This window comes from Malus domestica, chromosome 15 (assembly GCF_042453785.1).
Source record: "Malus domestica chromosome 15, GDT2T_hap1".
NCBI lineage: Eukaryota > Viridiplantae > Streptophyta > Magnoliopsida > Rosales > Rosaceae > Malus > Malus domestica.
The window spans coordinates 52,265,204-52,292,074 of NC_091675.1; the positions used below are offsets into that span (position 1 = coordinate 52,265,204).

General features: G+C 37.3%; 3 protein-coding genes across 6 annotated transcripts; 1 reads left to right on the plus strand and 2 right to left on the minus strand.

The window, feature by feature from the left end:
* Positions 1-3,694: 3,694 nt before the first annotated feature.
* On the plus strand, positions 3,695-6,299 carry LOC103402345 (putative clathrin assembly protein At1g03050). Its single transcript, XM_008341092.3, has 2 exons — positions 3,695-4,543; positions 4,979-6,299. The coding sequence occupies exons 1-2, from the start codon at positions 3,880-3,882 to the stop codon at positions 6,118-6,120; spliced, it is 1,806 nt and encodes a 601-aa protein (XP_008339314.2). The 5' UTR covers positions 3,695-3,879; the 3' UTR covers positions 6,121-6,299.
* A 1,149-nt stretch (positions 6,300-7,448) lies between these two features.
* Positions 7,449-22,438, minus strand: LOC103416374 (probable manganese-transporting ATPase PDR2). 4 transcript variants are annotated; one of them, XM_029094902.2, is made up of 22 exons: positions 22,197-22,438; positions 21,760-22,020; positions 21,166-21,258; positions 20,807-21,009; positions 20,013-20,085; positions 19,729-19,901; positions 19,475-19,646; positions 17,682-17,786; positions 17,443-17,553; positions 17,260-17,346; positions 16,985-17,167; positions 16,119-16,169; positions 15,906-16,031; positions 14,363-14,442; positions 13,476-13,584; positions 12,449-12,577; positions 11,627-11,692; positions 11,384-11,455; positions 10,279-10,430; positions 9,935-10,046; positions 9,725-9,841; positions 7,449-8,864 (listed from the first exon to the last, which is right to left on the minus strand). In XM_029094902.2, exons 2-22 carry the CDS (start codon positions 22,006-22,008, stop codon positions 7,755-7,757), a joined length of 3,573 nt encoding a protein of 1,190 aa, XP_028950735.1. In that variant the 5' UTR covers positions 22,009-22,020; positions 22,197-22,438; the 3' UTR covers positions 7,449-7,754. The 4 variants fall into 4 exon arrangements, with proteins under 4 accessions (XP_028950735.1, XP_028950734.1, XP_070670738.1 ...); XM_029094901.2 differs by having other exon boundaries at positions 21,760-22,023; positions 22,197-22,436; XM_070814637.1 differs by having other exon boundaries at positions 20,807-21,006; positions 22,197-22,387.
* A 1,604-nt stretch (positions 22,439-24,042) lies between these two features.
* LOC139192004 (secreted RxLR effector protein 161-like) lies at positions 24,043-24,567 on the minus strand. The gene has a single exon (XM_070813051.1). It carries the CDS (start codon positions 24,565-24,567, stop codon positions 24,043-24,045), a length of 525 nt encoding a protein of 174 aa, XP_070669152.1.
* Positions 24,568-26,871: the final 2,304 nt, after the last annotated feature.

Sequence of the window (26,871 nt, forward strand, 5' to 3'; positions counted from 1 at the left end):
TATTATTATTATTATCTAAACCCATAAGCAATTTTAAATAAATTGGTAGTGTAAATGAAAGCAAAAAAAAAAAAGGTTGAGACTTTATTGGTATTATTGCATCTCTTTTATTATTATGTTATTTATGTAGCGGAAAGGGACTTCAATAAAAAATCTAAAATGCATAAGGTTTGAGTCTATAACAGTTAGGGACCAGGGACCGCAACTAAACTATTCCTTAAGATAAATATGGGTGTCCAGTAGTAATTCTTCTCCCAATGCATGTTTGAAGAGGTTTCAAGTTTAAATCTCCCTAACCCTTTGATAAAGAAAACATAGTTGTAGGAATCGAATGGTGCAATGAAACATCTCAGAAGCTGTATTCGAACTATGATAACGATGATGTCAAGTTTCAATTAAAATACATGTAGCATAATTTGTTTTTCATATAAGTCGATGCATAGTAAAGTGAAGGTAATATAAGAAATTGAAATTAAATAACACAAAAGAGATTGTAAACAGTCGTGATTCGTTGTAAATATCAGTTTTTTTTTTCCCTTCTTATTTTCATTATTCATTCTTTTTTTTTTTATTTACATAGTAATCATAGATACATTCTTTTCGTATATAAGTATGTTAAAATTGTAATACATTGTTTGTGTTCCTTTTCCTCGATTCTAGTATGTTAAAATTGTAATACATTGTTCACGTTCCTTTTCCTCGATATTTAGTATGTTAAAATTGTAATACATTGTTCGGGTTTCTTTTCATCGATATTTCACAACTAAGAAGTAACAAGGAAATGCACATCCCTGTATAACATAACCAGAAAATTCGTAGTAGATATTGAATTAAGAAGCTCAACTTCAACAGAGGTCAATGCTTTTTTGAGGATATCAAAGACCAATTTGTCACTGTCGTTGATCCCTTGCCTTGAAAAAATGAAATTGCCTGACACAAAATCCTACACCTCTACACATTGCTTTAGCTCTGGAGCTATTAACATTGTTTTTGGTGGTGTTGAGCGCATTTAAAAATAAAAAATAAAACTTTGCTTTGGGTTGCATTTGATAGTGCTAAGTTAACGATGGCTATATCAAGATTTTTGAAATTAGATGTTGATCATCAAGTTGGAATATCATTCCAAAGAGCTAGCATTTCTAATGGTTGTAGCCGAATTGGTTTTGAGTTTGTTGCAGACACTCATAACTAATTGAGACGCTACTCCTGACTAATTGAGGAGTTCTTGCATTTGCAAATAGTGTTAGAGACGATGAGAGAGATAAGAACAAGAAAGCAATGAACATTGCATAACCGATTGAGGAATCAAGATGTGTGTTTTTAAATGCAAACTAAAGAGATTATAAATTATTTGATTGGGGTGACTAATTAATTAGTGAATAGAATATGATATACATAAGCAATCCAATAAGGGTATAGCTCTGAATTTAGAAGAATAATTTTCTGTAGCTTTTGTTTTTGGTTTTTCACTTATGTATTACACCCTTGCATGGAATTAGCTTTAACCTATTATTCTAGCTAGTTAATTATGTTTGAACTAAAACACAATAAAAGCTGGATATCATGGTTTCTAGAAATTTAATACTACTATATAATTGGACATCAGGATTTCTGAAAGATATTTCTAGTAATTTAAACTCTCTAAAACTTAACGCACTTTCATCGTTACAGACATCGCCGATCGCAATTTTAACTTCAAATTTGGTCGTTGCAGGATTATTGTAACTTGTCTTCTTTTTTATTCTATTTGAATGAAGCAGCAATGGAGCCAGAAATTGAGGCTAAAAGAGGTCTCTAGACCATATGAAAGAAATTAAACTAAATATAATATAGGGGGCTTTTTATATATTATATATACGATCAGAGACAATTTGAAGGTCAAGTTTTGTGTAGGAATCAAATATTTTAATCAAATGAGAGGAACAGCGATACGGAATATTAAAATAATTATATTATAAGCACCTAATTTGTTTACAAGTTTTGCCAAAAAAAATATTATAAATGACAACGGCTCAAAACTGCAATTGTGAGATTTTTCTTTCAAGATAAATTCTTTAAACAACACTCTATACATGCAAATGATGAATTAACTACATGGTACTCAACCAAAAGCACACAAACTGAAGCTAAATCTAACAGATCAAGCAAAAACATACAAATTAAAGAAACCGCACGAGAGGCCTAGGCCTATCATGGTCCTCATGTAGTTTGAAGAAAGTTGAGGTTTCACCATAAAATTAATTGGCAATATAAGGAGTAGCTCAACCTACTTATAAGCTCATGTAAGGTCCCTTCTCCCATCAATGTAAAATTCATTATCAACACGCCCCTAACGTGTGGCAAGTTTTCAAGTCAAACAACGGGAGAACACAAACAAGATGACACGGAGCACATGTGGCTTTAGGCTTCATACATAGAACAATTTGCTCTGACACCATAAAAAAAATTGAGGCTTCATCATAAAACAAGTTAGCAATATAGAGAATAGCCCAACTTACTAATAAACCCATGGAAGGTCCAATCTCCCATAAATGTAGGATTCATTCACAACATGGCTCCAACAATGTATTCGAACATAGTTGAGAGAGCTTATACCAAAGTTTATCGAGTTCCTTCACAAGTTACAAGAAGGCTTCAAAGGAGTTTTGAGGCAGATGGTGTGAGAGAGATTAAGAAGGCATCAAAGAAGCTTTGGGCTAGATTCCTTGGATTTTTCTCATGTAGTAGGATTTTAACTTGTCAACTAAATTACCGTGTACTCATCTCGTGTCATAAGATTGAAATTGGGTCTAAAGTTATAATTTTTTTCTTTTGTCAAAAGAGTATAATTTATTAAAGATGAATAGAAACGTTTACATCCACTGCAAGGGTATTAAACAAGAATTATGGACCAAAAGCATCCCAAAAAAGGGAGCCCCCATGCAAAGTAGTAAATGCAGCAACCTTGTGAAATTCTCAAAATTTTCTCAAAAGTTTCCTCTCTTGTCCTAGTTTGTGTTCATCCACGTTTTAAGTTGAAGAAAATCCACACACAATAGATCAATTTGAAAAAGGAATTGATTTGACAAAGACACCCCCCGAACCCCATCATATTCTTGGTGTATGATTGAGTCTAATGGATCTACTCAATATCTACGTTTATTTTGACAAAAAAAAAAAACAAAAATAGAACATCTATGTTTATGAATATACTTCGTAAAAAGTGGGAGAAACTCTTATCACTAAAACCTTGGAGTTTGACAGCTTAAGAAATTCAGTCGTCCATAGTTGATAACTCAACCAAGAAAAGCAACGGTTGATTTTGTTCAAATGAATCTAAATCGAGAAGATTTGAGGAAATTGAGAGAAAAATGGAAGAAGAAATTTAGAAGATCCAGCTGCTTTTTCAACACCACATTTGACGCACCAATCATGTTCTTGGTCCCAAGACCGTTGAAATGGTCAAAATGCCACGGCAGGCTAAGAATGTCCTCTGCACCCACCCACAAAATGACAGGTAAAATAATAACCATGTTTATAAACTCAAGCAGTAACAATAAACTGGCAATCATCATGTGACACGTGGCTATTTCACTGCCATTGAATTTCCACATTTTGATGCTACAATATCGCACAAAAATTGCATGGTTGCATTGAAAGGTGTAAAAACTTAAGTTTTGAGCAACAAGAAGACAATAGGGATCGAGAGGAGAAGAACAAAGAAAACAAAAAAAAGAAAAACAAAAAGAGGAGAAGAGAGGGCAGTCTTCTCTTCTTTTCTTAATTATTATCAAATAGTCTTTTCTTTTCCTCGATCTTTTTAACACTGTAAATAAGGTTCTTTTGATTTGTGACACCGGCTGCTAGGTGTGTATATATAGAAAAATATCTATAATATACATGGCTTCAAGCAAATTTAGAAGAGCCTTGGATGCGGTGAAGGACCAAACCAGCATAGGCCTCGCCAAAGTCGGTAGCAGCACCTCTTTGGCGGACCTAGACGTTGCCATTGTGAAAGCAACAACGCACGAAGAATACCCGACCGAAGAGAAATACCTACGAGAAATTCTCAGCCTAACATGCTATTCGCGTGCCTTCATCAGCGCTTGTGTCAACACCATCTCCCGGCGCCTCAACAAGACCAAAAACTGGATCGTGGCTCTCAAGACCCTCATGTTAGTCCAACGACTGCTGACCGAGGGTGACCCTGCTTATGAACAAGAAATATTTTTCTCCACAAGGCGCGGCACTCGCTTTCTCAACATGTCTGATTTTCGTGACACCTCGCGCTCCAATTCTTGGGACCATTCTGCGTTTGTGCGCACGTATGCATTGTATCTAGACCAACGGCTTGAGTTCCGAATGCAAAGCCGGCGTGGGAAACGCAGTGCATTTGGGTTTGATGAAGATATTGAAGATCCTCAGGAGGAGGCTAATAATTTTACCAACCAGCAGTCATGTCAGAGAGCCACACCGGTGCATGAAATGAAAGCTGACAAGTTGTTTTCTAGGATGCAGCATTTGCAGCAGCTCCTTGAGCGATTTTTAGGATGTCGCCCAACAGGTTCGATCAATTCAATCTTTCTTCGCCCAACACTAACAGGCTGCATGCAATATTTCATCAAGGAAATCATATGTCACATTATGTGATCAACTAATTAAAACGTGCACGTTTATTTTAGAAGAGAAAATATTATTTTTATATCATATTCAAATCTACAGTATATATATTTGGTACATTGTTGATATTTGGCCGACCTTTTGTTGATACTTCGTCGATATTTGTTCAGTTGGCAAAATATTGGCCATATATGTGTCGAAGGCATTGTAGATTGTTATGAGATACCAGCCAATCACTCTCTATTCGAGAATTACAGAGTCTTTTTTTTTTTGTTTGTAGTTTGCTATTTCTTCTTTTATTTTTTGCAGAGCAATATTAAATAGGGGAGCCTTTCTTAACAATTTTTTGTTATTTTATGTGCATGATTTTTAATTACAGGTGTAGCAAAGAACAACAGGGTTGTAATAGTGGCCTTGTACGCGATAGTAAAAGAGAGTTTCCAGATATATAATGACATAACAGAAATAATGGGCATCTTAATCGACCGCTTCATGGAGCTGGAGATCCCTGACTGTGCCAAGGTGTACGAGATCTTCTGCCGCATCGGAAAGCAATTTGATGAGTTGGACATGTTCTACGGGTGGTGTAAACAAATCGGCATTGCGCGCTCCTCAGAGTACCCGGAGGTTGAGAAGATTACACCCAAGAAGCTCGAGGTTATGGACGACTACATACGTGACAAGTCAGCTTTGGCACAAGGCAAGAGGTCGGTAAAGGCACTACTAGACCAACAAAAGATTGATGAGGCAAACAAAGATGAAGAATCAAATCATGGCGGCGAAGAAGAAGAAGAAGACATGAACGCCATGAAGGCCCTGCCACCGCCAGAGGGTTTCGTTGAGGAAAGCAATAACAAGGAGATAGAACCAGTCAAGGAAGAGGAAATTAAGAAACCGCAACAAGAAGAAGGCGATCTGTTGAACTTGGGAGAAGATGCTTTGTCGAGCAATGAACACGCTGACAAATTGGCGTTGGCTTTGTTCAACGGCGCCACTGAACAAGCACCAGCAGGTCTACCGGCATGGGAAGCTTTTGCTGACGAAGCTGATTGGGAAACGGCGTTAGTCCAGTCCGCAAGCCACTTGTCGAATCAGAAGGCTTCCCTCGGGGGCGGTTTTGACTTGCTGTTGCTGGACGGAATGTACCAGCAAGCGGAGATATCAGCCGCGATGGCAGGCCCAGGGTATGGAGTTAGTGGCAGTGCGAGTAGTGTTGCATTAGGGTCAGCAGGACGGCCTGCAATGCTAGCATTGCCTGCACCACCAACATCATCGTCTTCGTCAAATCATCCTAGTGAGTCAAATGTACATGTAGACCCTTTTGCTGCTTCGTTAGTGGTACCGCCGCCATCATATGTGCAAATGTCAGACCTGGAGAAGAAGCAGAAGCTGTTGATGGACGAGCAGTTCATGTGGCAGCAGTATGCAAGGGGTGGGATGCAAGGGCAGGTTGGATTGACAAAGCTACAGCATAACCCTCATCACAACATAAACATGGGAGGTTACACACACACCTACTAATCATCAATTAATTAACACTTAATTATAAACAGACTGCATCAGCTTCAGTGTTAATGATCATTAGGGGTTGCATGTGTATTAACTTGAACATATTGTTTAATTTTTTTCTCTTAATTGTCTAGGTGAGGTTCAATTTAGTAGCATTTATTCGGTACATATAAACATGCATTTTCGCTTAATCCATGTATCGGCAATGTATGAAAGGTACATATGCATGTAGCTAGCCCCCTTGGCAACCATTCTCTTGAATCAGACTAGAATCATTGTCTTGCTCTCTCTCCTTTTTCTTTTCATTTTTTTTTTTTAGAAAAATAATTTACATAAAACAGGTTCACCGTTATTGTGACATTCTGATTTTAAAGTGAGTATTATGCCAATGGAAGGACATAACAAGGAAGGATGCTAAAATTACTTCGTATAATAGGTCCACACCCCTAACGAGTGGGTAGCAAATCACCTTAAAAGCACAAAATAGAATTACTTCATATAATTAATCGAAGAATACCAAGATTGCTGACTTTGAGATAAACCGGCGCCCTGCTCAGAACACAAACAACCAAATTGCGCAACAATCTAGTTCCCTCAACCTTCAAACTACTTTTAAATGCAAGATTATAAACATGATTTTGCTCCATAAAGGTAAAAAATATAGTCCCAGAAACCTCAATGTTTCTTCAATGCTAAGTACCAGTTAGTCCAAAAAATAAATAGATGAGATTGACCATCGGCTAAGCATTAGTCGGCTAACCACCACCCTGATTAATTTGTAGACATTTAAAAATTAAGAAATGACTTTAGACCTACCTAGAGGCTCGCCTAGCCCACTAGACTCGTCTAGGCACCGGCCTTGGTCGCAACTCTCACTTAAATAGAAAGTAGATAACATTCATTTTACATTTTATTTTTTCATTAAATAGTAAGAGATTGAATACTTTGATGAACACTCATTATCATTATATGTGTTCCAATACTTTCTAATTTATAGTCATTCTATTTTGCAATATATGTATCACAATACAATTATGTATTCTTTTTATGTATAAATAAACATTTATCTTTATGTTACATAATAAATTCAATTAAAACTTAAAAAGGGGCCTAGGCCCCCACTTGGCTCCATCTAGACGCCTAGCGCTAGTCCCTTGCCCGACTAACGCCTTTTAAAACTTTGAATGTAACCATTGTGATCTAACAGCTAAAACACATGTAGCACTAATGCAACCAAGCATTGAAGTCGGACTCCACTTTTTGAGCGTGAAAACCTAATGGTATTCAAGTGACAAACAATGAAAATCAAAATTAAAACTAGCTTATAAAACCCCATAAGATCTTTTAAACCGCCAAGATTATCTTGATTAGAAACAGAATTTATAGTTTTTGGCATGTAGTTCCAAATACAAGGGACATGAAGGGTCAAAACAATTGGTAAAAGCAACCATTAGGAATACAGTTTGTTTATAGGGCAGAGGTCCCAAAAATAATCCTCCTACAAACTCAACTCAATAAAAATCTCCTATCAAAGAGGGGATGGAACCTCCTGTGGCATAATAGAACTCCATTCTGCTGTATGTAACTCTGCATTGCCCATTTGCCAAAAATGTCGAATCGCAGTCCGGCGTTGAGCTTGTACTCGCTCAAAGTTGTTTCTTCTTCTCGAGACTAGAAGCAGCAATCCGTTGTCGCTTCTTCCAGGCTGGAATCTTGCCCGGGAATGCCCACCGCAAAAATTTCTCCCACGAGTAGCAGGTCACAAACATGAGAAGAGCCCATAACAGTAATTTGTTTCTCAATCCCACTGGCAAGGGCACCAGCCTAAGCCAGTCATTCAAGTCCCTGAATACATCAGATGTGATAACTGTGAAGAAACCAGCCGCAGCCACGATGGCATACAAGAATGGCTTGTTTTCTGTGATGCTCTGATTGAACGGATGCCCCATGTAGTTCACAGCAAAGGTGGCCACCTGTAGCATCATGCTCACCATGTACGAGACTGTATTTACAAGGTTGGGATGAAAATCAGAGTCTGGTTCAATGCACTCGTCTGGCATGTGTCTCTCAGCCTCGTTCACAGAAGATATCAAGAAAAATAAGTGGATAGCAAACTGTCCCAACAGAGAAAGAAAGACATAGGAGCAGAAGACATTCGGATGAGGCCGTTCAGCTGAAAGGGTTGGAAGAGGGCGTGCATGTGAGATGAATAGGAAAAAGGCAGCCGTAAACACACCGCTGATAGTAGCCTGCACATCACCCAGCTTGACACCATCCAAGTACATAACACTAAGCACATAAGCTGTCGCGAGGCAGTTGAGGCCTAGTATTTTAAACATCTGGAGAGTAGTCACCAGAGTACTGCGACCTTGACGAATTATGTCAGTGGTCGGAGCAACCGATGCATGCTTCGCTGTGAATGGTGATGCCATGGAAGCGTCTCCAAGCTTTACAATTGGAGCTGAGCGACCATCCCCCTCCTCATTCATCTCATCCATTAGTCTCTTTTGCAATGAAGCTAGCTTCTGTCGTTTCAACTCGGCAGCCGACAGATTCCGGTTACCAGCTGGGTTGCTAGTGGGATCCAATTTTGCGGTGGCTTTTCCCTTTGAAGAGACTTCTCTATTTACACTAGTAGATTTACCTGCAACATCCAATGCAGACTTGGACTTCTTTGGCTCTTTAGACGTTTCACTGGGCGGCTTTCCACTCTGAGTTGGAGGCACCGCATTCAATAGAGCAACTCCCACATGGGACTGAGAGGAGAGAAACATACCACACTTTATTAGTTCACAGCTTAATTATGAAAAAGCAGCACACATGATTCGAGCTATAATTTGACTTTCTTACATTAAATCCTTAAAAAAAATTAAGAAAACACAAAACAGTACTAATAAATATCTGAAAAGCTATTAAGGGAACAAGTGAGACAATTAATCTTTGATTCTGTAGAAGCCCATGTGTGTGTGTGTGTGTCTGTGTGTGTCAATGTGTGTAAGCGAGTACACTATGGGGAGTGAAACATATTGCTACACCTAGAACTTTACTTATTCTTTTGTAGCATGAAACCATGATAACTAACTTCAAAGTTAGAATGGCAACCCCCCACAGTTCTGGAATGAATACAAAGGAAACACCCTGAAGGCTTGTCTGGTGCCCAGAATTTAACTGGATTGTTGTCAAGGGAACGGATTAGATTGGATTGCACTAGATTGGATAGGATAACTTTAATTTTTATTTTAAGGATATGATAATTTTTTATAACATGCGATGTTTTAGTAATTGTTCTTTCTAAGAATAGGATAGTTTTAGTAGCACCTATGTTCATGGACCCAGGTCCCTGGTCTTGGGTTCATGGTCACGAGGTCAGAGTGGTAGGAATAATTATCATACAAGAACGAAACTGATGGGATTGGCTTTTATCCAATCCCTATTATTTTTTAGTACCAAACATAGGATTGAAATAAACTAATCCAATTCTACTATCGTTAATTGCCATTACGTCAATAACTGACTTTTAATACTTACACTAAGGATTTATTATTTCAAATAAGCCAGTTGCCTTGCCAAGAAAAAATAACTCAACTAGTAGTTGAATATTCACAAAACAAATTACCTGCTTCAACGCTCCAACGTCATTGGTTCCATCCCCACACATCAATGTTATCCTCCCCACTGTTTTGAAAGTAGTCAAAATCAGCTCCTTCTGCTCAGGAGCAACTCTCGCATAAACCTAATAAGATGACTCCAGTCAGCAACGTTAAGATAAAGCCACTAATCAAAAACAAGTTTCACAATTAATACTTAATTGGTTATTAATAAGCACCTTGACATATGGAATGACCCGTATAACAGCAGAGGTTTGTAGCAACATTTCAAAGCAGTCACCACCAATACAGAGATCATGAGTCTCAGACAAAGCTTCCACCTCGTTTTCACTGAAATCAGTTTCATCAATTCCATTCAGAACAAAGGATAAAGAAATAAGGAGGTGAATCAGCAAAAAGAGTGCAGAAGGGAAACAAATTCACAAGAACATAAATAAAAACCAAAAAACGATAGGAACTCCCAATTATTGAACCACTTTAGTAGGTTTTACAGCCAAGCAAAACATCAAGAGTACCAAACCAAATTGAAAACAGTCAATCCATTAAATAAGAAAAGCTTTACTTGTAAGGAATCATCTGAGTCTCATCAGGAGATATCCACTCATATCCTTCACCGTCCCTCTTTGGACCAAGAATTAATGCTGATTTTGATATAATATGAACTTGGCTAGCAACATGGCAAGCTGTCAGAGCCTGATCACCAGTAATCATCACCTAACAAAAGAAACACTTTGGATAAATATATATACTTAAATTTTATATCTGCCTACGCAGCGGCTTTGTTAAAAACAAAATGAATGAGAATGATTGTACCATACAAAGGAAAACAAGAAAAACAGGGGAAAGGGAACACCAAACCAAAGAGCTGTGAGCAAACAAAAAATAAACTACACTAAATCTGTAAACAATCAGGACAACCCAAAAGAAAGCAGTAGGTAGAATATCCTGACAAAGACATGCAAGAACAACCCAAAAGAAAGCAGTAGGTAGAATATCCTGACAAAGACATGCAAGAATGGTTCTGTGTAAAATGGTCATAATGGCCCTCGTACAGCAAAACCATTGTTTGAGCTTATCAAATGAAAGAAGATATGCGAGAGTGTTCAACAGTAAAACATGATTTCAACTAATCAAATGAAAGTATTTAAAATTACACCAAACTCCAATCTAGATGTCCATAGTGCTGATACAGAGATAAAAAAACAATCAACACCCCAAAAGCAAGCAGTTGGTCGAATATCCTTATGAAGATATGCAAGAGTGGTTTTCTGTAAAAGGGTCATAATGGCCCTCTAATATAGTAAAACGTGGTTTGAATTTATCAAAAAAGGGAGCATTTAAGAATAGCTACACAACTATAATTTAGAAGTCCATAGTGCTGATAATTCTACAGCTATCACCATATAAAGGCTCTTCTGCAATATTTCTTCATAGGAATAGTTCCTGGAAATGCAACATGACCATGATAGTCTTACAAACTTGCTTCTAAATGTTTATGGCCAAAAATAACTATAAAAAATGAAAATGATTTCTTCACCTCAATAAAAGGCTAACATAGTTTCTTTTTCTCTGGAATATACTTCTTAAGTGATGGTAGTTAAGGGTAAGATACAAGATAGCATTCCCTTATACAAAATTACAGATAGACCGTCAGGGAAACCACATACCAAGTCATGTGAGGATCGTTTAAGCTCAGACAAAATAGTGGCTGAATCTGATCTAATAGGACAGTTAAAAACCTGAAATTCAAACGACAAGAATTTAGTGACGTGAAGGAAGTAAACAAAGCCTACTCCAGACACTAATCTAATCTTCAAAACAAGATAAATGGGACAAAAATAAATAAAAAAACAGAAACAGTAAGAAAACTATTACTCTGTATGAGGAAATAATAGAAATGATTAATTTACCGCAAAACCAGCAAAGGTAAGGCCACTCTCCACCACATCCCTATCCAAGCTTCTGGCTTCGCTAACCTTCAAGCAATAAGAAGATAATTAAACACTTCAAATACAATATAAAAAACAAAGCCTATAAAACTTCCTTAGAGAGAGATAAGGGACAAACTATGTGAAACTCTTCAAGTATAAGAAGTGTCATTGAATTTAAATCCAGTTACTCAGATATTATACATATGTAATTAACAATAATGTAAAGTAGAAAAGTAAAGACATAGCCTTTGGTTAATTCGTGTTTCTACTTGAGATCATTATGCATGTCAAATTAGAAACTCGATTCTATAATCTATATTTTAAACCATTTCCTCCTTAAGGTTAAATTTCTAAATTACGAAAAATGAAGAAAAATACTAATTGATGATACGCCAAATGAAGTTTGCTTGAAATTTAACATGCACCATGAAGAAGATCAAAGCATTAAATCCAGAAGTTGGATTGGGCTAAGGAAGAAAAAGAGTCCTGAAAATTCATTAGTTATGATTAATAGCTTCAAGACATAAGTTTATTATTAAAAAAAACAAATTCTTATCTTATCTGTAATCCAACCAGTCTGATGCATAAACTCAAAAGTAAAACATTTTTTTTGACATTTTAAGTACTGAACTCAATGCGATGGCTCTCAAAAGTCTTCCCTTTTCCAGTCCAATTTAAAATCATCTAGTACCACATAACATGGTATGACCAGTGTGTACATAAGTTATTTCCTTTGAACATGAACCACCAGGACCTATACTATTCAAAGCAATTGAGAAATAACAAATCCAGAGAACTTACTGTCATGTCAGGAAGAGATTTGTAGGCAAGGGCCAGAACACGAGACCCTTGTCGAGTAAATTTCTTGTAAGTTTCAACATAAAATGATGGCACTTCAGTGAGTCTACCCTGAATGGTTTCAGGGGCACCCTGAAATGAAAAGAAAAATTCATTGTTAACAGCTATTAATACTGGAGTGAACATCTTTTCTACTGCAAAGATATAGAAAAAGGAGTAATTAGATTGTAATATATTACATAAGAAATAGAACCACTGAAATGAGAAAAAAATGGAAACTGTACAAAATAGTGAAGCGGGAGTTTGAAGGAAACAGGACTAAAAAATATATATCAAACAGACAACCAAAAATAGCAACACCAAGGACAGGTTAAAACCACCAAAGGAGCCTAAGAAACTACTTTCCAAGTTCACATTCAACAGGAAAGGACGGTCACCACACTCATTAGAGACTGAGGCTCGCAGATCTTCCACCTACACCCCGACCCCCCCCCCCCCCCAATAATCTTCAAAAGTTTGATTGTTACTCTGCATCAAAACAACTTATATTGCAGACAACAGCAACCCCAAAAGAACCTTGGCCTTCTTCAAAACCCATATTATTTCACTTGATAATCACAACATTTGGGATTACCAGCTCGAAATTTCTTCCCAAGATAGTTTCAGCCACAAACTTAAAAGCTAGAAGACAGTGGAGAACAGAGTTACTATTTCCCCCTTTTCCCTTGGTTAAACGCCAACACATTTGTCTCCTCTAGTGTGTCAAATAACCAGTATTGAGCTCTATAAGTGCAGAAATCAAAGTCAACACCTGACTATGAGGGTAGATATAACAAGATATGACAAGAACAAAAATCATACAATTGATTGTGAGGTAACAAGATTGATGAATTAAGATAAATGATACCCTGTCCCAGAACACAAATAAGCAAATTGAGCAGCAATCAAGAACTCTATAATGGCAATCTTAATGCTTATGGTATATGGGTAACATAGATTGCAACGTAGTACTGATGAATGACTGACGAACCTTCACAAAAGCAAAAAATTTCTCTTCAATGCGCACTACAACTGCCATTCTTTTCAAGTAGGAAGCAAAGTGATGTCTCTGAACAATCAGCACAGCATGACCACTTCCCCTGCGTTTTAGTGATGCATACAATAAGAATAACGTAGAAAGAATTACCACTCATAAATATAGACAAAAGCACAGGATTTACTGCCTCATAAAAGAAGAATGAACATTGACCATAATCAAACTTTAGATTAACAAATTATTGATCGCCTATTTATAAGACCACTAATATGTTGGCCCATTTTTCATATTTGAAATAGCAAATATATATCTTAGCACATCACAGACCGCATTTTCACTAGACCAACCTTGTAAATCTAATTTATCCACAACCTCTCATACTGTAACTGGCTTAAGGATAAACATAGCTTGATGTTCTTTTTGTCCAAAAAATTCGACTAAAAAATCAGTGCAAAAGACGAAAACAAGCTTTCCATAAGAAACTAACTGGCTTAAGGATAACTGATTGGATTGGACATTCTAACAAAAATTAGATATCATACCAATGAAAAATTCATACCAAGATGGATCCTGGATTGTACTTTAATCTATGCCCTGCTGAAGGTTTCTTTGGTTAAACAATTTTCTGAAGGATTACCTCACTTTTCAATCTACTTAAAACGTTAACATTGCATTAAATTCAACTTTCCAAAATAATCTATCATCAACAGTCAAGATAACTGTTTAACAACTAACCTATGAGGAAAATATGAGAAAAAAAGGTTAAAAAATAAATATGAAAATAAATGATTAAAGGATATTATGGATTAGTCCAGAAATGCAAATATAACTGCTGAGTGCTGACATATAGAAATAGACAAAAACAAGAGATTGCAGCTTACTTTTTTGGCATGGCCTTCTCATCAGATTTGAAGGTCCAATCTATTCCTTTAAGGGCAGCCTTTTCAAGAGGATCACCAACCTACATGGAGTTGTGCAGTATCAGTTATTTTCCAAACAAATTTAAAAAATAATACCACCTGTCACCAGACGTTGATAGTACATATAACAGGATACTAAGCCATTTCATTACTGCGGATAAATTTATCTTCACCGAAGTATCTCTTGTTCCATCTTTCAGTCAACGCAGCCATTAGTTTGCTATTCAGGATAAATTGATATTGAGTTCCAACTGACTTGAAAGTTATAAATCCAGTTAACTAAATAAGGCGTTTTCAAGAAATTTAAATTCATGCATGGGGTGGGAAAACCAAATTAAAGGGAGACTGGATGACCCAGTTGGCAAAACAAAGACAAAATTCCAAAAGGGAATATATTTCGAGATATAATATGTTTGGATAACTCCGGAACAATGTTTTAAAAAACTAGCCTCGGGGCGCACCTAGGGCGCCTTTGAGGCTGGGCGCGAAGGCTAACGCCTCTGTTTTGCTAGAGTGGGTGGAAGGTGTCACCAGAGCCGCCTAGGCGCGCCTCAGGGGATTTTTCTTTTTTTTTTTTTTTTTTTTTTTACTCCCAAACCCAAATTTTGGGAAGGGTTTTAACTGCCTCATACCTCTTGCACTATCGTCTCTCTGCCTTTTTTCTGATTTTTATTTTTTTATATAATGGATGTGTGTGCTGTCTACGTGCATTGTTATATGTGTGCTCATTGTGCTTTTCATCCTCTATTTCATATATATATATATATATATATATATAATATATAATATATGTATATATATGTGTGTGCTCAGGGTGATTATTGATTAATAATCTTCTTCTTTTAATATAATATATGTGTACGCTCAGTGTATATATTAAAAAATTTAGGTCACATGAGGCTTCGCCTCACGCCTAGGCTGGGCTATCCCTTGGACGCCTCGCCCACGCCTCACGCCTAGGCTGGGCTATCCCTCGGACGCCTCGCCCACGCCTCAAGCTTTTAATACATTGCTCCAGAAACACAAACCCAAAACAAAAAAAGGAAGAGCCTAGATCCCTTTTTATTATTCCTTTTTGTTCACATCAAAAACTAACAAATGCAGTAGAGAAAATCTAGGAAAGGCATTATAGCCAAAAAAAAATTATAAGAAAAAGACTTCAATTAAAATAAATAAAAATAAATTAGGAAAAAGGATGCAGGAGATCCATAACAGGCCAAGAACCCTGAAACAAGGAAGAAAAACACAAGACATACTTTTTCTAACTGACCATTCATTAACAAACTACAAAAAGACTTGATTTCTGAAGCTCCTTTATTTTTGCAAGTTCTAAGGAGCAAACATTTCATTATGATTGCAAAGAAGCAGACATCTAATGGTTCTAGATAGGTAGAATTTGTGTGATAGCTTGCATCATCAACAATCATACTGCATCCGACATAACTAAATAAAATAGAATACAACCTAAAACAGACTGTCTGTTTAGAAGATAACACTAGCATACCAGCTTATTATCCACAAACACCAAGGCATGGCAAGACGCCAAAATCTCTGCTGCGCGCACAGGCACGTTACTCATGTCAGCTTCTAAATCTGTACTGCTAGTTGACCCAACAACTCCACAGAACTCCTGGAGAAGATCACGAGAAAAGCATTAAATTTTTTATGAATCCGAGTCAATTTAATGAGCATCATATACTTGATTAATATGGAATACCATATCGTCTGATGTAAGTGTTCCAGTTTTGTCAAAACAGCAGATATCAACCTGCATGGAAAACAGTAAACAAATGCATCAAAATATACTTTGTACAGCACAATAAGACTGCAGTATGTCATATTGGAATACAACTTGGTCAGTACAAGGCTACAAGCAAACAGCGAAAATAAGGTATCAAAGAAGTATGGTTGATGCGTAACCGAACAGAAAAGTATGGGGATGACTACTAATTCTAAAGATACGATCACATTATGTAATTCTCTAGGACACATTTTCTGCTTGACAAGGAGGAAGACAGACGTCAGACTAGAGAAATGAAGTTATCATGAATAAAGCAACTCTATCCAGTTTTATGGTATTAGATGGGTAAAAACTCCTGCTTCATTGTCCCATTGCTTTTATCCTTGGGGCAGACTGTTTAGGGAGAGAACATGTGAGCTGGGAAATTCCAGTTTCATGCAATGCCTTAATGTGTGAGTTACAAATTCATTGGAGGGATAAAGAGGGTCCCCGTGCTGAGTGGCAATTTACAGGGTGGTGTAGTTGGAAATGAATGGGATGAGGAGGTTGATCACTTTGGATGTCAGTATTCTCTGCAGAGTCGATAGATAGTTTGGGCTGCTTTCAATGACTGGAGTGTTTCTGTGTTATAAACTATTACTTTATGAAGCATCATTGTAAAATAAGATCATCTTTATTAGTTGTAGATCAGATAGCTAGATAGCTCCATGGACGGTATTTTTGAAAAAAGCAGCATTATCCAAAGAGCAACCTTTAAACAAGTGTAAGAAAGAAATATATATATATATAAAATAAAAATTAAAATAAAATAAAAAGACATAATTAAAGCTGTCACAACATACCTTTCCAGCAAAAGGAATTCGGAAAGGTTCGGTACAAAATATTCCGCGACGTGCAAGAGCAATCAGAGATGTATTAACAGCTATAGATAATTCCATTGGCAGCTCAGGAGGAATCACAGAAGTAATAATGAGTGAACAACTAAGGAAAAGCTTGTACTTGCTCCTAGTAGGATCCTCGAGCCCCTACATCAAAGACGTCTTGATTGTCAGAAAATAACACTACACAAGCATCAAGCATCAAGCATCACATCTACCTATCAAGGAACCACTTTTACCTTCTTTAGTACATAACCAGCAGCTATCACTGCAAATATGACCAAGAACAAAATGAACAGCCCACTTTCCCAGCTGTTAGCTGTCACCTACAGTAAAATGTATGTACACACATTATATAAAATAAAAGTGGAGTAAAAGTCAAACCATAATGTATATAGGTTGAGTAGTCATAGCAAAAATACCCTCTCTGTAGAAAACAAAATTGTACGCATAAGTTTCCCCTGACTTGTTTCAAACCCAGTCCTCAGAACAACAGCCACACAGCCACCATCGGGGGTTTTTAAAGGAAAGCCCTGACTCCATTGAGATAATGAAAACATAAATACAGAACCCATGATATTATGAAACATTAATGATATTCGCTAAAAAAACATTAATGATAACATTTGTTGGCTTAAACATATATTTTAGGATAAGCTACCTTATCCGCAGTATGCTGCAATATCTTAGTCCCACCAAATAAGACATGGCTTTTATCTCGCTTAGCTGATAATTTCTCCTCAGTTCCTCGGGCCATGATCGATACCTGAAAAATAATCCTACAATTATTTTCCTCCAGCAAAGACACAACGTTTATCATCAAACAACAGTACACAATAAGCCATAAGTGCCAATCGCAAACTTGCTTTGAAGAATAGCCCCATTGTCCAAGTGCAATAGGAAAATGGATATAAATTATCAGTATTTTGTGCTACCTTTTCTGGATAAAATATCCAAGAGGTTAGCAGACATGTATTAGGTTTCCTTGGTTTGGATAGCACTCATCCCTCCCTATGAGCAATTATCCAAAAAAGACCTTGTACCTTACAAGGTACTGTGGGGAAAAATGACAGATAAATAAATAAATTAAGAGAGAGCTCAACCAAATAAGAGAAGAGTATAATGAATCTTTTACATAATGTTTTCAGTTTTTTTGCTTTGTTTAGATAGTGGACTTTTTGTCCGCGGCCGAACTAATTTTCTCATTTTTATTAAAAAAAAATCCATTAATTAAAATAAGTAAATACAGAAATAGTAGACAAGAAGTTCATAGCACACAAAAACAAGTACAGCAAAATATACATCCAAAAAAAAAAAGAACATGGCACTATGAAACAGCCTAAAATAAACCCACTTCTTCTCCCCATCAAAAGACCCGAATCCTCCCATAAACTCTAGCCACAAATAACTGCAGGAAGTTGAGGTTCCAAACCAAAACCAATTGGTAATTGGGTGAGTGACCCAACTCCTTATAAGCCCTTGCAAGGTTATTTCTTTACTTTCTGCTGTGAAACAATTTCTCACATCCTCAAACACCCTCATGTGTGGCAAAATTTGGCCTAACACATTGACAATTCAACTAAGTGACATGGAGCATGTGTGGCCATTAAGCTTCACACATGGGTGAACCTGCTCTAACACCATTAAAAAAAAAACTTGAGGTTCCACCCCGAAACCAATTGCCAATGGGGAAATGCCCCAACTCCTTATAAACATTTACAAAGTTTCTTAACTTTCCTATGGGGGACGAATGATTCATCACAACCTCACAATGGCCACCATAAAAATAAGAAAGTTATCCTCTACCCATAAATCCTGCAACCAGATCAAAGACAGAAAGTCCTGATTACTATTCTTTTTCTTCCAAAACTGTATCCTGTTCCATCCCACAGAATCTCCAAACTTTCCTACACCAAATTTCCTCCAATATAGGGTTTAAGATCACAGTGAGTTTAAAACCCATATTTTTGACAGTGAATGAAGTTTCATCCAATTCAGGATCAGTTTACTATTGAGTCACAGCTTCCTAGTATTGTCCCTCTTTTTTTTCTTCCTCTAACTCTTTCACCTACTTTTACTTCTATTTGCAGTCTTAGCTCTAAGTTCCTTGTCCAACTGAGTCCAAGAATGATTCATCAACCCACACCCTAATTATCCTCACAAACTTTGAATCAACCCTACATCTTCAAACTTAGACAAGAATATTATGGTTTTGTAACTGCATCAAGCCTCAAGGAAAAAGGATAAAGTGAAGACAAACATAAGGGTAATATTAAATAAAACGAGAAAACTATTATTACCGGACCAAGAAATTTAGCCAAGCAATCACCGCCAGAAAGAATATACACACATTGAGATGCATAAATCTATGTGTGTGAACATGCATAAATTAAAAAACCAAAATGCTGCAATGACAGATGTAGAACACTTTATAAGTTGACAAGAGGTGACCACCTTCCACTGGGGAGTAGACTCGCCTGTGAGAATGGCTTCATTGACAATAGCGCTTCCAGCTAATAGAAGCATATCTGCTGGCACAGCCCTATCTTCTCCATTTGGACCAGAAGCTCGCCCAATAGAAACAACATCACCGGGCAAAAGATCAGTTCCAGCAAGCTTTATCCACCTAAAATTTACAGCAGTCAATGCATCAAGAATAAACAGCTTAAATATTACGACAAATAAACAATTGCGTGTAGATAACGTACTTCCCACAGCGATGTACCATGATGGTCTGGTTATCCACTCTGACACGTCTTAGCTCACTAAGAGTCTTTAACTGACTTTTAGCCATTGTTGACTCGAACATAAACAGCATAAAAAGCGTGAACAAACTGTAATACCAATATTCATCCAAACACCAGAGACCCACACAGAAAACCTACATGCAGGGAGCACAAATAAATGTAGGTAAAATAAATGTAGGTAAGGAAAGGGAGCATGCACGGAAAGGAAATCTCACATTGGGGAGAGAGAGAGAGAGAGCAAAAACCTGGAAGACAAAGAAGGGCTGCATGCAATTTTCTTTCATTAATTTCTGGAATGTAGGTTGTGGATACTCAAATCTGCACAACAAAGAAACGTGTACAGCAAAGACCAGTTAAGAAAATGATAACTTAACTGGATCGTGCTCAATGTACCACATGCTCCACTAAAATAAAAATTCAAAAAAATGAAAATTACAGAATCTTTCCTAAACAATTGCAGCCATCCTATCTAAAAGTACTGCAAAGAACACACACATTAAGATACCCAGGAACGTAGCCTTTCCCAAAGCATCACCACCTCCTCAACTGTAAAACTTCAAAGACCCTTACCCTTAGGTCAAACTTTATTGTTCTAGACTCGGAATTCAAATGTTGAACATTTCAAGTTTTTCCAAAATTGCTGAGACCACTCCGTCTAACTTATCAAGGGAAATAAATATCATCTCAATGGGCTAAGCTTTATCATCCACTCATCTCTTAATTTTTTTTTCAAACATTTCAGAAGTATTTGAAGCAGCCACGGAAATTGAATTCTATTAAATTTATTAACTTAGTCTATTAAATTTATGTTTGCTTATGCACATTGACAGCTTAGTGTAAAAGAGACACCAATATTTCCCAGCACTGAAGCAGCAATTTAGCTAATGTTAAAGCTTGACTTGGATAAAAATTGGATAAGGGATGATCAAGACTAACATTACTGCATTCCAAATGATGAGCAAGAAAAATCAAAACAATGACAACAATTCAACAAATACGTTTTCAAGAAGGAAAAAGGGAAATAAGAAAGGTAACTCACGCATTCCGTCCCCATTTTTCAGTAGCAGCAACAACTTTAGCCTCAGATCCATGGCCAGTACATTTTAAATAGTAACCGAATGATTCCTTGGTAGGGTAAGGAAGCTTGCAAAAGTTATCGTTCTCTTTGGAAAAGATATAACGTTGCTTTCTAAAGTCAAAGTAAATCTCTTCAATATCCACTGAGGACGAGGAATCTCCCTGCTGAAAATTCACCAGACAAATCAAGGACTACTTCCCATATTGGGAAAAGGAAATTGATAGTAACCAGGAACTTTAGCATAATACTATCCATTGAATCTTTATGATAAAATTAAAAGAAAGTGTAGTCAAAGTATTCAAACTGTATAATTGACTTACAAGCTTACGGAAATGGAGTGATACAATTTCTTTAGAACCAGAAAATTTTGCTGGCGTTATTTTGCATGCATCTGCCTGGTGAATATCATTTACCTGAAGACCAAAAGAATCAACAATTACAACAAATCATCAAAAAGAAATTTCATCAAGTTACGTTCCAATTCATGTCTTCCCATACTAGTTAGGATATACATATATATTAACATTAAGAGTAATGCTATTGTGCTAGACTCTCAATTCTGATTATTGAGGCCAAGAAAATTACTTTCTTTCCAGACTCTCCTATTGCCGTCAAAATGGTTAATGAGTATAATCATGTGCCAATATACACTCCTCATTAACATGTTAAATCCTCACTCACAATAGAGCATTGCTATATACTTATATAAGTACATATGTATATATTGTAAATGTACGACATCAAACACATGCTAAAAGGGGATAAGACTCCCACTATTAGGGGTTGTTTTCATGCTGAACCCCACATTTTTCTCCTATGCAATGGAACAACTTTATTGTTGTACCGTAAAGCGCACACACATATATAATTATACATACATAAATTGAGATCATATATAAAATGTATATACATACCTTGCTATAATGTACAAAGCATTTGAAATCGACGGACCAAACAGTGAAAAGCCAAACGAGAATGTGAAGAGCTACGAGGGCACCGAAAACAATCCCGGAATCCACAATGTCAATGGTGGGCACAATTGTGGTAAGCCAGATAGCGTAAAGGATAGCGAAAGGCCAGACATCAAATCGCCACAGCAAGCTCTTAGTCTTCAACAAGTCAACTTTATCCACCACCTTCCCTCCCACATGGAACCTCGACATCCCTCCCTATCCCTACTACATTAACCAATCAATTCAAATCAAACCCTCTTCACCAAAATTCAAAAATAATCAAATAAAATAAACAAGTTACAAAATTTAATCTCCGAAATAAGTTTCTTTGACTGGTTGTATCGAATTGGATGCCGGAAGATCAAATCTTTAGGGGACGAAATCGAAATTATGATTACCTGATGAGTCTGAATTTCAATGGCGATCGCAAGCCACAAGTTGCTCTGTGGAAACCCTAAATTTGATGGTATCGATGGAGGAGGATGAGGGTGATACGTATGAATACGATTTGAAAACGGACTCTGCTAACTGCTTTAGCCCTTCACTTCAGTTTCCGACTTAAACCCCCTTCCCTTTTTAATTTTGATCCAAAATAAAAAGAATCCCTTTATTCCTTTTTACTGCACCGCCGACCAATAATACGCTCCCTCGTGTCTACTTTTTTCTTTATATTTTTTTTAGCTCTTTTCTTTTTCTATTTTCCCATCAAAAGTCTCAATTCTGTTTGTCGTGTTCATGTTAACTCATTATCTCAACATGTTTATTTATGATTAAAAAATCTATATTTAAACCAAACTTGATAAAATAACGGATTACACGACCCAACTTGTATCACATGTTAAGTTTTTTCTCTCCTTTATTTAACGAATAGAATTCAAAACTTGATGTAAGTGGTGGAAAACTGTTGTGGTTAGGGTCCTTTTCTTAACTCATTTCATTTTGGGTTCAAACCATTTTTTCCATTTAGTGTAGTTTCTTTAGGAGAAAATAATAAAAAGGCCCTCCTTGTTTGAAAAAGAAAATGGATAATATATTCATACAAAGTTTAACAATCAATATTCAAACTTAAATGAAATCAGTATCTCACTCTTACTAATTAAATAATTTCGAAATGTCATGAAATCACTGGTTTAGGGTTCATCTGGAAAAAATGAAGCACATCAGAAAGAGAGAGAGATGAAAATACGCTTGTGTTTGTGGAAGAAGGTTATATACAAATCAAATTTTTATTGCTAGAGAAATGTAGGAATTTGTTGAAGGTCTATTTGATTGAACGATCTAGGGTTTAGAGAGAGAGAGGGGGCCGGCCACAATTAGAGAGAAGAGAGATTTATTTAATTGTGAGGTGTGTTTGATTCAAACCATTGTACCTTTATTTATAGTAGTAGGATAGGTAAAAACATTTCCCTTTAGGATTACAACATTTAATAAGTAATCTACTCCTAATAGGAATATAAGATACTTTCCCATATCTTCTAGGATTTACACAATCACATTCATATTCTAAATATGACTGCAACACTCCCCATTGAGTGTGTAAATACTCAACAAACCATCGCATCAGATCTTCAGCAGATAAGGTAGAATAGTTGATGAAGTCTTCGATACAACAGGTGATCGCGAGTCTCAAATTTATTTGAAGTATGTATTTATAGTAAAACTCACAAAACTTCGCTATGGTAAAACCCAAGGCATAGGGAAAACCCATAGACTAAGAAGAAAAGTGAGAAGTATGCATAATGTCTTAAACAAACGTCAAATTGGACAAAGGTAGTGAACTCATCGGAGTATGATCATACCAGGATGGGTGCCTCATTAAAACCTCATTAGGTAGCAAAAACCCAGTGGGAAAAATGCTCCTAATCGTAGGAAAAAATTACATTAAGATCATGTGAATATGCTTCTTGATACTCCCCCTGAGTTAGACATATATTCTAAATATGAGAACTACAAGCGATTCAACTTAGATAATTTACGCATACCGATTCCTTGGACGAACTTCTGAAATGTAGACTTGGGCAACGACTTGGTAAAGAGATTAGCCAGGTTATCCTGGGAACGGATTTGCTTGACTTAAATGTTCTGATGATCCTGCTGCTGCTGGTATGAGTAAAAGAACTTCGACGTTATGTGCTTAGTGTTGTCTCCCTTGATGTATCCCTTCTTCAACTGCTAGATACATGTTGCATTGTCTTCAAAGATCGTCGTAGGAAGGTCAACAACTGATGTAAGACCACTAGTGCTTCAAATGTGTCTCATAACTTCTCTTAGCCAAAAGTACTCACGCGATGCTTCATGTAGGGCGAGAATCTTATCATGGTTAGACGAAGTCGCAACTAGCATTTGCTTGGTAGACCTCCAAGATATAGCGGTGTCTCCAACGGTAAAGGCATAACTAGTTTGAGAATGTGCTCTATGTGGGTTAGACAAATATCCAGCATCTGCGTAACCAACAAGGCGAGAATCAATCCGAGTACCATAGGAGGCAGCAACACTTGGAGATTCACGGGTATAGAACAAGCCCAAATCCGTAGTATCCTTAAGGTAGCAAAAAATGTCTTTAACACCATTCCAGTGTATGTGTGTGGGCGCATTGCTGTATCTAGCCAATAGATTCATAGCGAAAGAGATGTCAGGTTTAGTGCACTGAGCCAAGTACAATAGAGCCCCAATTGCACTTAGGTAAGGAACTTCAGGTTCCAAAATCTCTTCCTTATCCTCATTTGGACGGAATGGATCTCGTTTAGCATCTAGAGTCCGAACGACCATGGGTGTACTCAAAGGTTTCGCTTTATCCTCATTAAAACGACGCAACACTTTTTGGGTGTAGTTTGATTAATGTACTAGGATTCCATCCGAACAATGCTCGATTTCCAAGCCGAGGCAATATTAAGTTTTCCCAAGATCATTCATCTCAAATTCCGATTTCAAGTGTGCAGCAATTTCCTCAAGCTCTGCAGGAGTCCTAATGAGATTCATGTCATCGACATAAATTGCAACGATTGCAAATCCGGAATGTAACTTCTTTATCAACACGCATGGGCATAGTTCGTTGTTCACATAACTCTGACTTATCAAATATTCACTCAAACGGTTATACCACATCCGCCCGAATTGTTTCAATCCGTAGAGTGACCTCCTTAACCTAATTGAGAGAATGTTCCATGGTCTAGAACTATTTGAGCTAGTTAATGAAAGTCCTTTTGAAACTTTCATGTATATTTCTGTATCTAGATCCTCGTAGAAATACACGGTTACCACGTCCATAAGCTGTATATTCAGTTTTTCAGAAACTACCAAACTGATTAGGTAGCGAAACATTATAACGTCCATTACGGGGGAATACGTCTCCTCGTAATCAATTTCAGGGCGCTAAGAGAAGCCTTGTGCTACGAGGCGTGCTTTATATCACACTATTTCTTTATTCTCATTACGCTTCCTCATGAAAACCCACTTGTAGCCAATAGGCTTCACGCGTGGTGGTGTAGGAACGATAGGTTTAAATACCTTACGTTTCGCGAGCAAATCGAGTTCGACCTGAATTGCTTGTTTCCAATTTGACCAATCGGTTATACGTCGGCATTCATTGATGGAACATGGTTCAATGTCCTCGCAAAGCATGATGTCAGTAGCTACTAAGTACGAGAATGCATCGTCGACGATCATCTCATTCTTAGTCCAAACCTCATCCAATACTATGTAGTGGACCGAAATCTCACGATTCTCGACCGATATGTTTCGTCTGAAGCATCATCGTAATCTAGAATAACCTCATGCGTTGGAACAAATGAGTGAGCGATGGTTGGATTCAAACTAGGGTCATTAGTTGGTGTCATTTTCCTCTTCCGGGGTTGTGAATCCTTTGAACCAAGGGGTCTGCCACACTTCAGGGTTGAAGCAGGTGATTGGCTAGCCGCCAATGTACCTTGCTGCATGGAGGGTGCGGCCTCCCTACCTTCGGGGACGGTCCAGCCTTCCTAGGCGGGTTGTTGACGTATGCGGGGTACATCTATCCTTATGTGTGTTTGTAATAGGTATATGTGATCTTGTCACCTTTGCTAGATCATTAAATTTGGCATGCTTTAAGCAATGCTCTGAAGATCTACAATTCGTCGCACCTCAGTTTCAGACTGGGTAGTGCGGGGATCTAAATGAGACATAGTGGGAGCATACCACGACAATTCGCAGCATTCTACGTGAACGTTAGCATGCTTATCTCACCTAACGACGGGAAGATTGTCTCATCAGAGTGACAATCCGTAAAACATGTGGTAAAGAGATCTGTTGTCAAGGGTTCTAAGTATCGAACAATTGATGGTGAATCATAATCGACATAGATTCCCATTTTTTCTCTAAGAACCCATTTTGGTACATAGTGGTGGCGTTATTGGCACATAAATAACGCACCCAAACACCCGTAAATGCGAGACGTCAGGCTCGTATCGAGTGACCAACTGTAACTGTGAATGTGGTTGGGTAGCGGTGGGCCTCAGGCGGACCAACATAGCTACGTGCAATATTGCATAGCCCCAGGTAGATACCAGCAATTTGGTTCTCATAACCAAAGTCCAAGCTATCAATTGAAGACGCTTTATGAAAGCTTCTGCCAAGCCATTTTGGGTGTGAACATGGGGCACAAGATGTTTCACATCAATCCCTACTGACATGCAATAATCGTCAAAAGTTTATGACGTAAACTTGCTAGCATTATTCAGTCAAATCGATTTAATCGGATAATCAGGGTGGTGAACCTTTAGCTTAATGATCTGAGCTAGAAGTTTAGCAAACACGGCGTTGTGTATGGACAATAAGCAAACATGTGACCATCGTGTCGATGCATCAACCAACACCATAAAGTATCTAAATGATCCGCAAGTTGGTTGGATAGGTCCACAAATGTCCATTTAAATCCTCTGAAGAAATTTATAGGGATCGTGAATAATCATTGTATATGAGGGTTAAGTATTCAACTTCCCTAAAGAACATGCTTTGCATGGTGGAACTCCAACATAGGGATGTAACTTATGCCCGTGTAAAGATTTGAGGATACAACGTATCATGTCACGTCCATGA

Coding starts and splice junctions, on each gene's coding strand:
- LOC103402345 (XM_008341092.3), top strand. CDS start 3,880: ATGGCTTCAAGCAAATTTAGAAGAGCCTTGGATGCGGTGAAGGACCAA. Junction 4,544..4,978: donor TTTAGGATGTCGCCCAACAG/GTTCGATCAATT, acceptor TTTTAATTACAG/GTGTAGCAAAGAACAACAGG.
- LOC103416374 (XM_029094902.2), bottom strand. CDS start 22,008: ATGTCGAGGTTCCATGTGGGAGGGAAGGTGGTGGATAAAGTTGACTTG. Junction 17,168..17,259: donor CTGGTTATGTACTAAAGAAG/GTAAAAGTGGTT, acceptor TCTTTGATGTAG/GGGCTCGAGGATCCTACTAG. Junction 13,585..14,362: donor GAGAAGGCCATGCCAAAAAA/GTAAGCTGCAAT, acceptor ACTAAAACGCAG/GGGAAGTGGTCATGCTGTGC.
- LOC139192004 (XM_070813051.1), bottom strand. CDS start 24,567: ATGGTCGTTCGGACTCTAGATGCTAAACGAGATCCATTCCGTCCAAAT.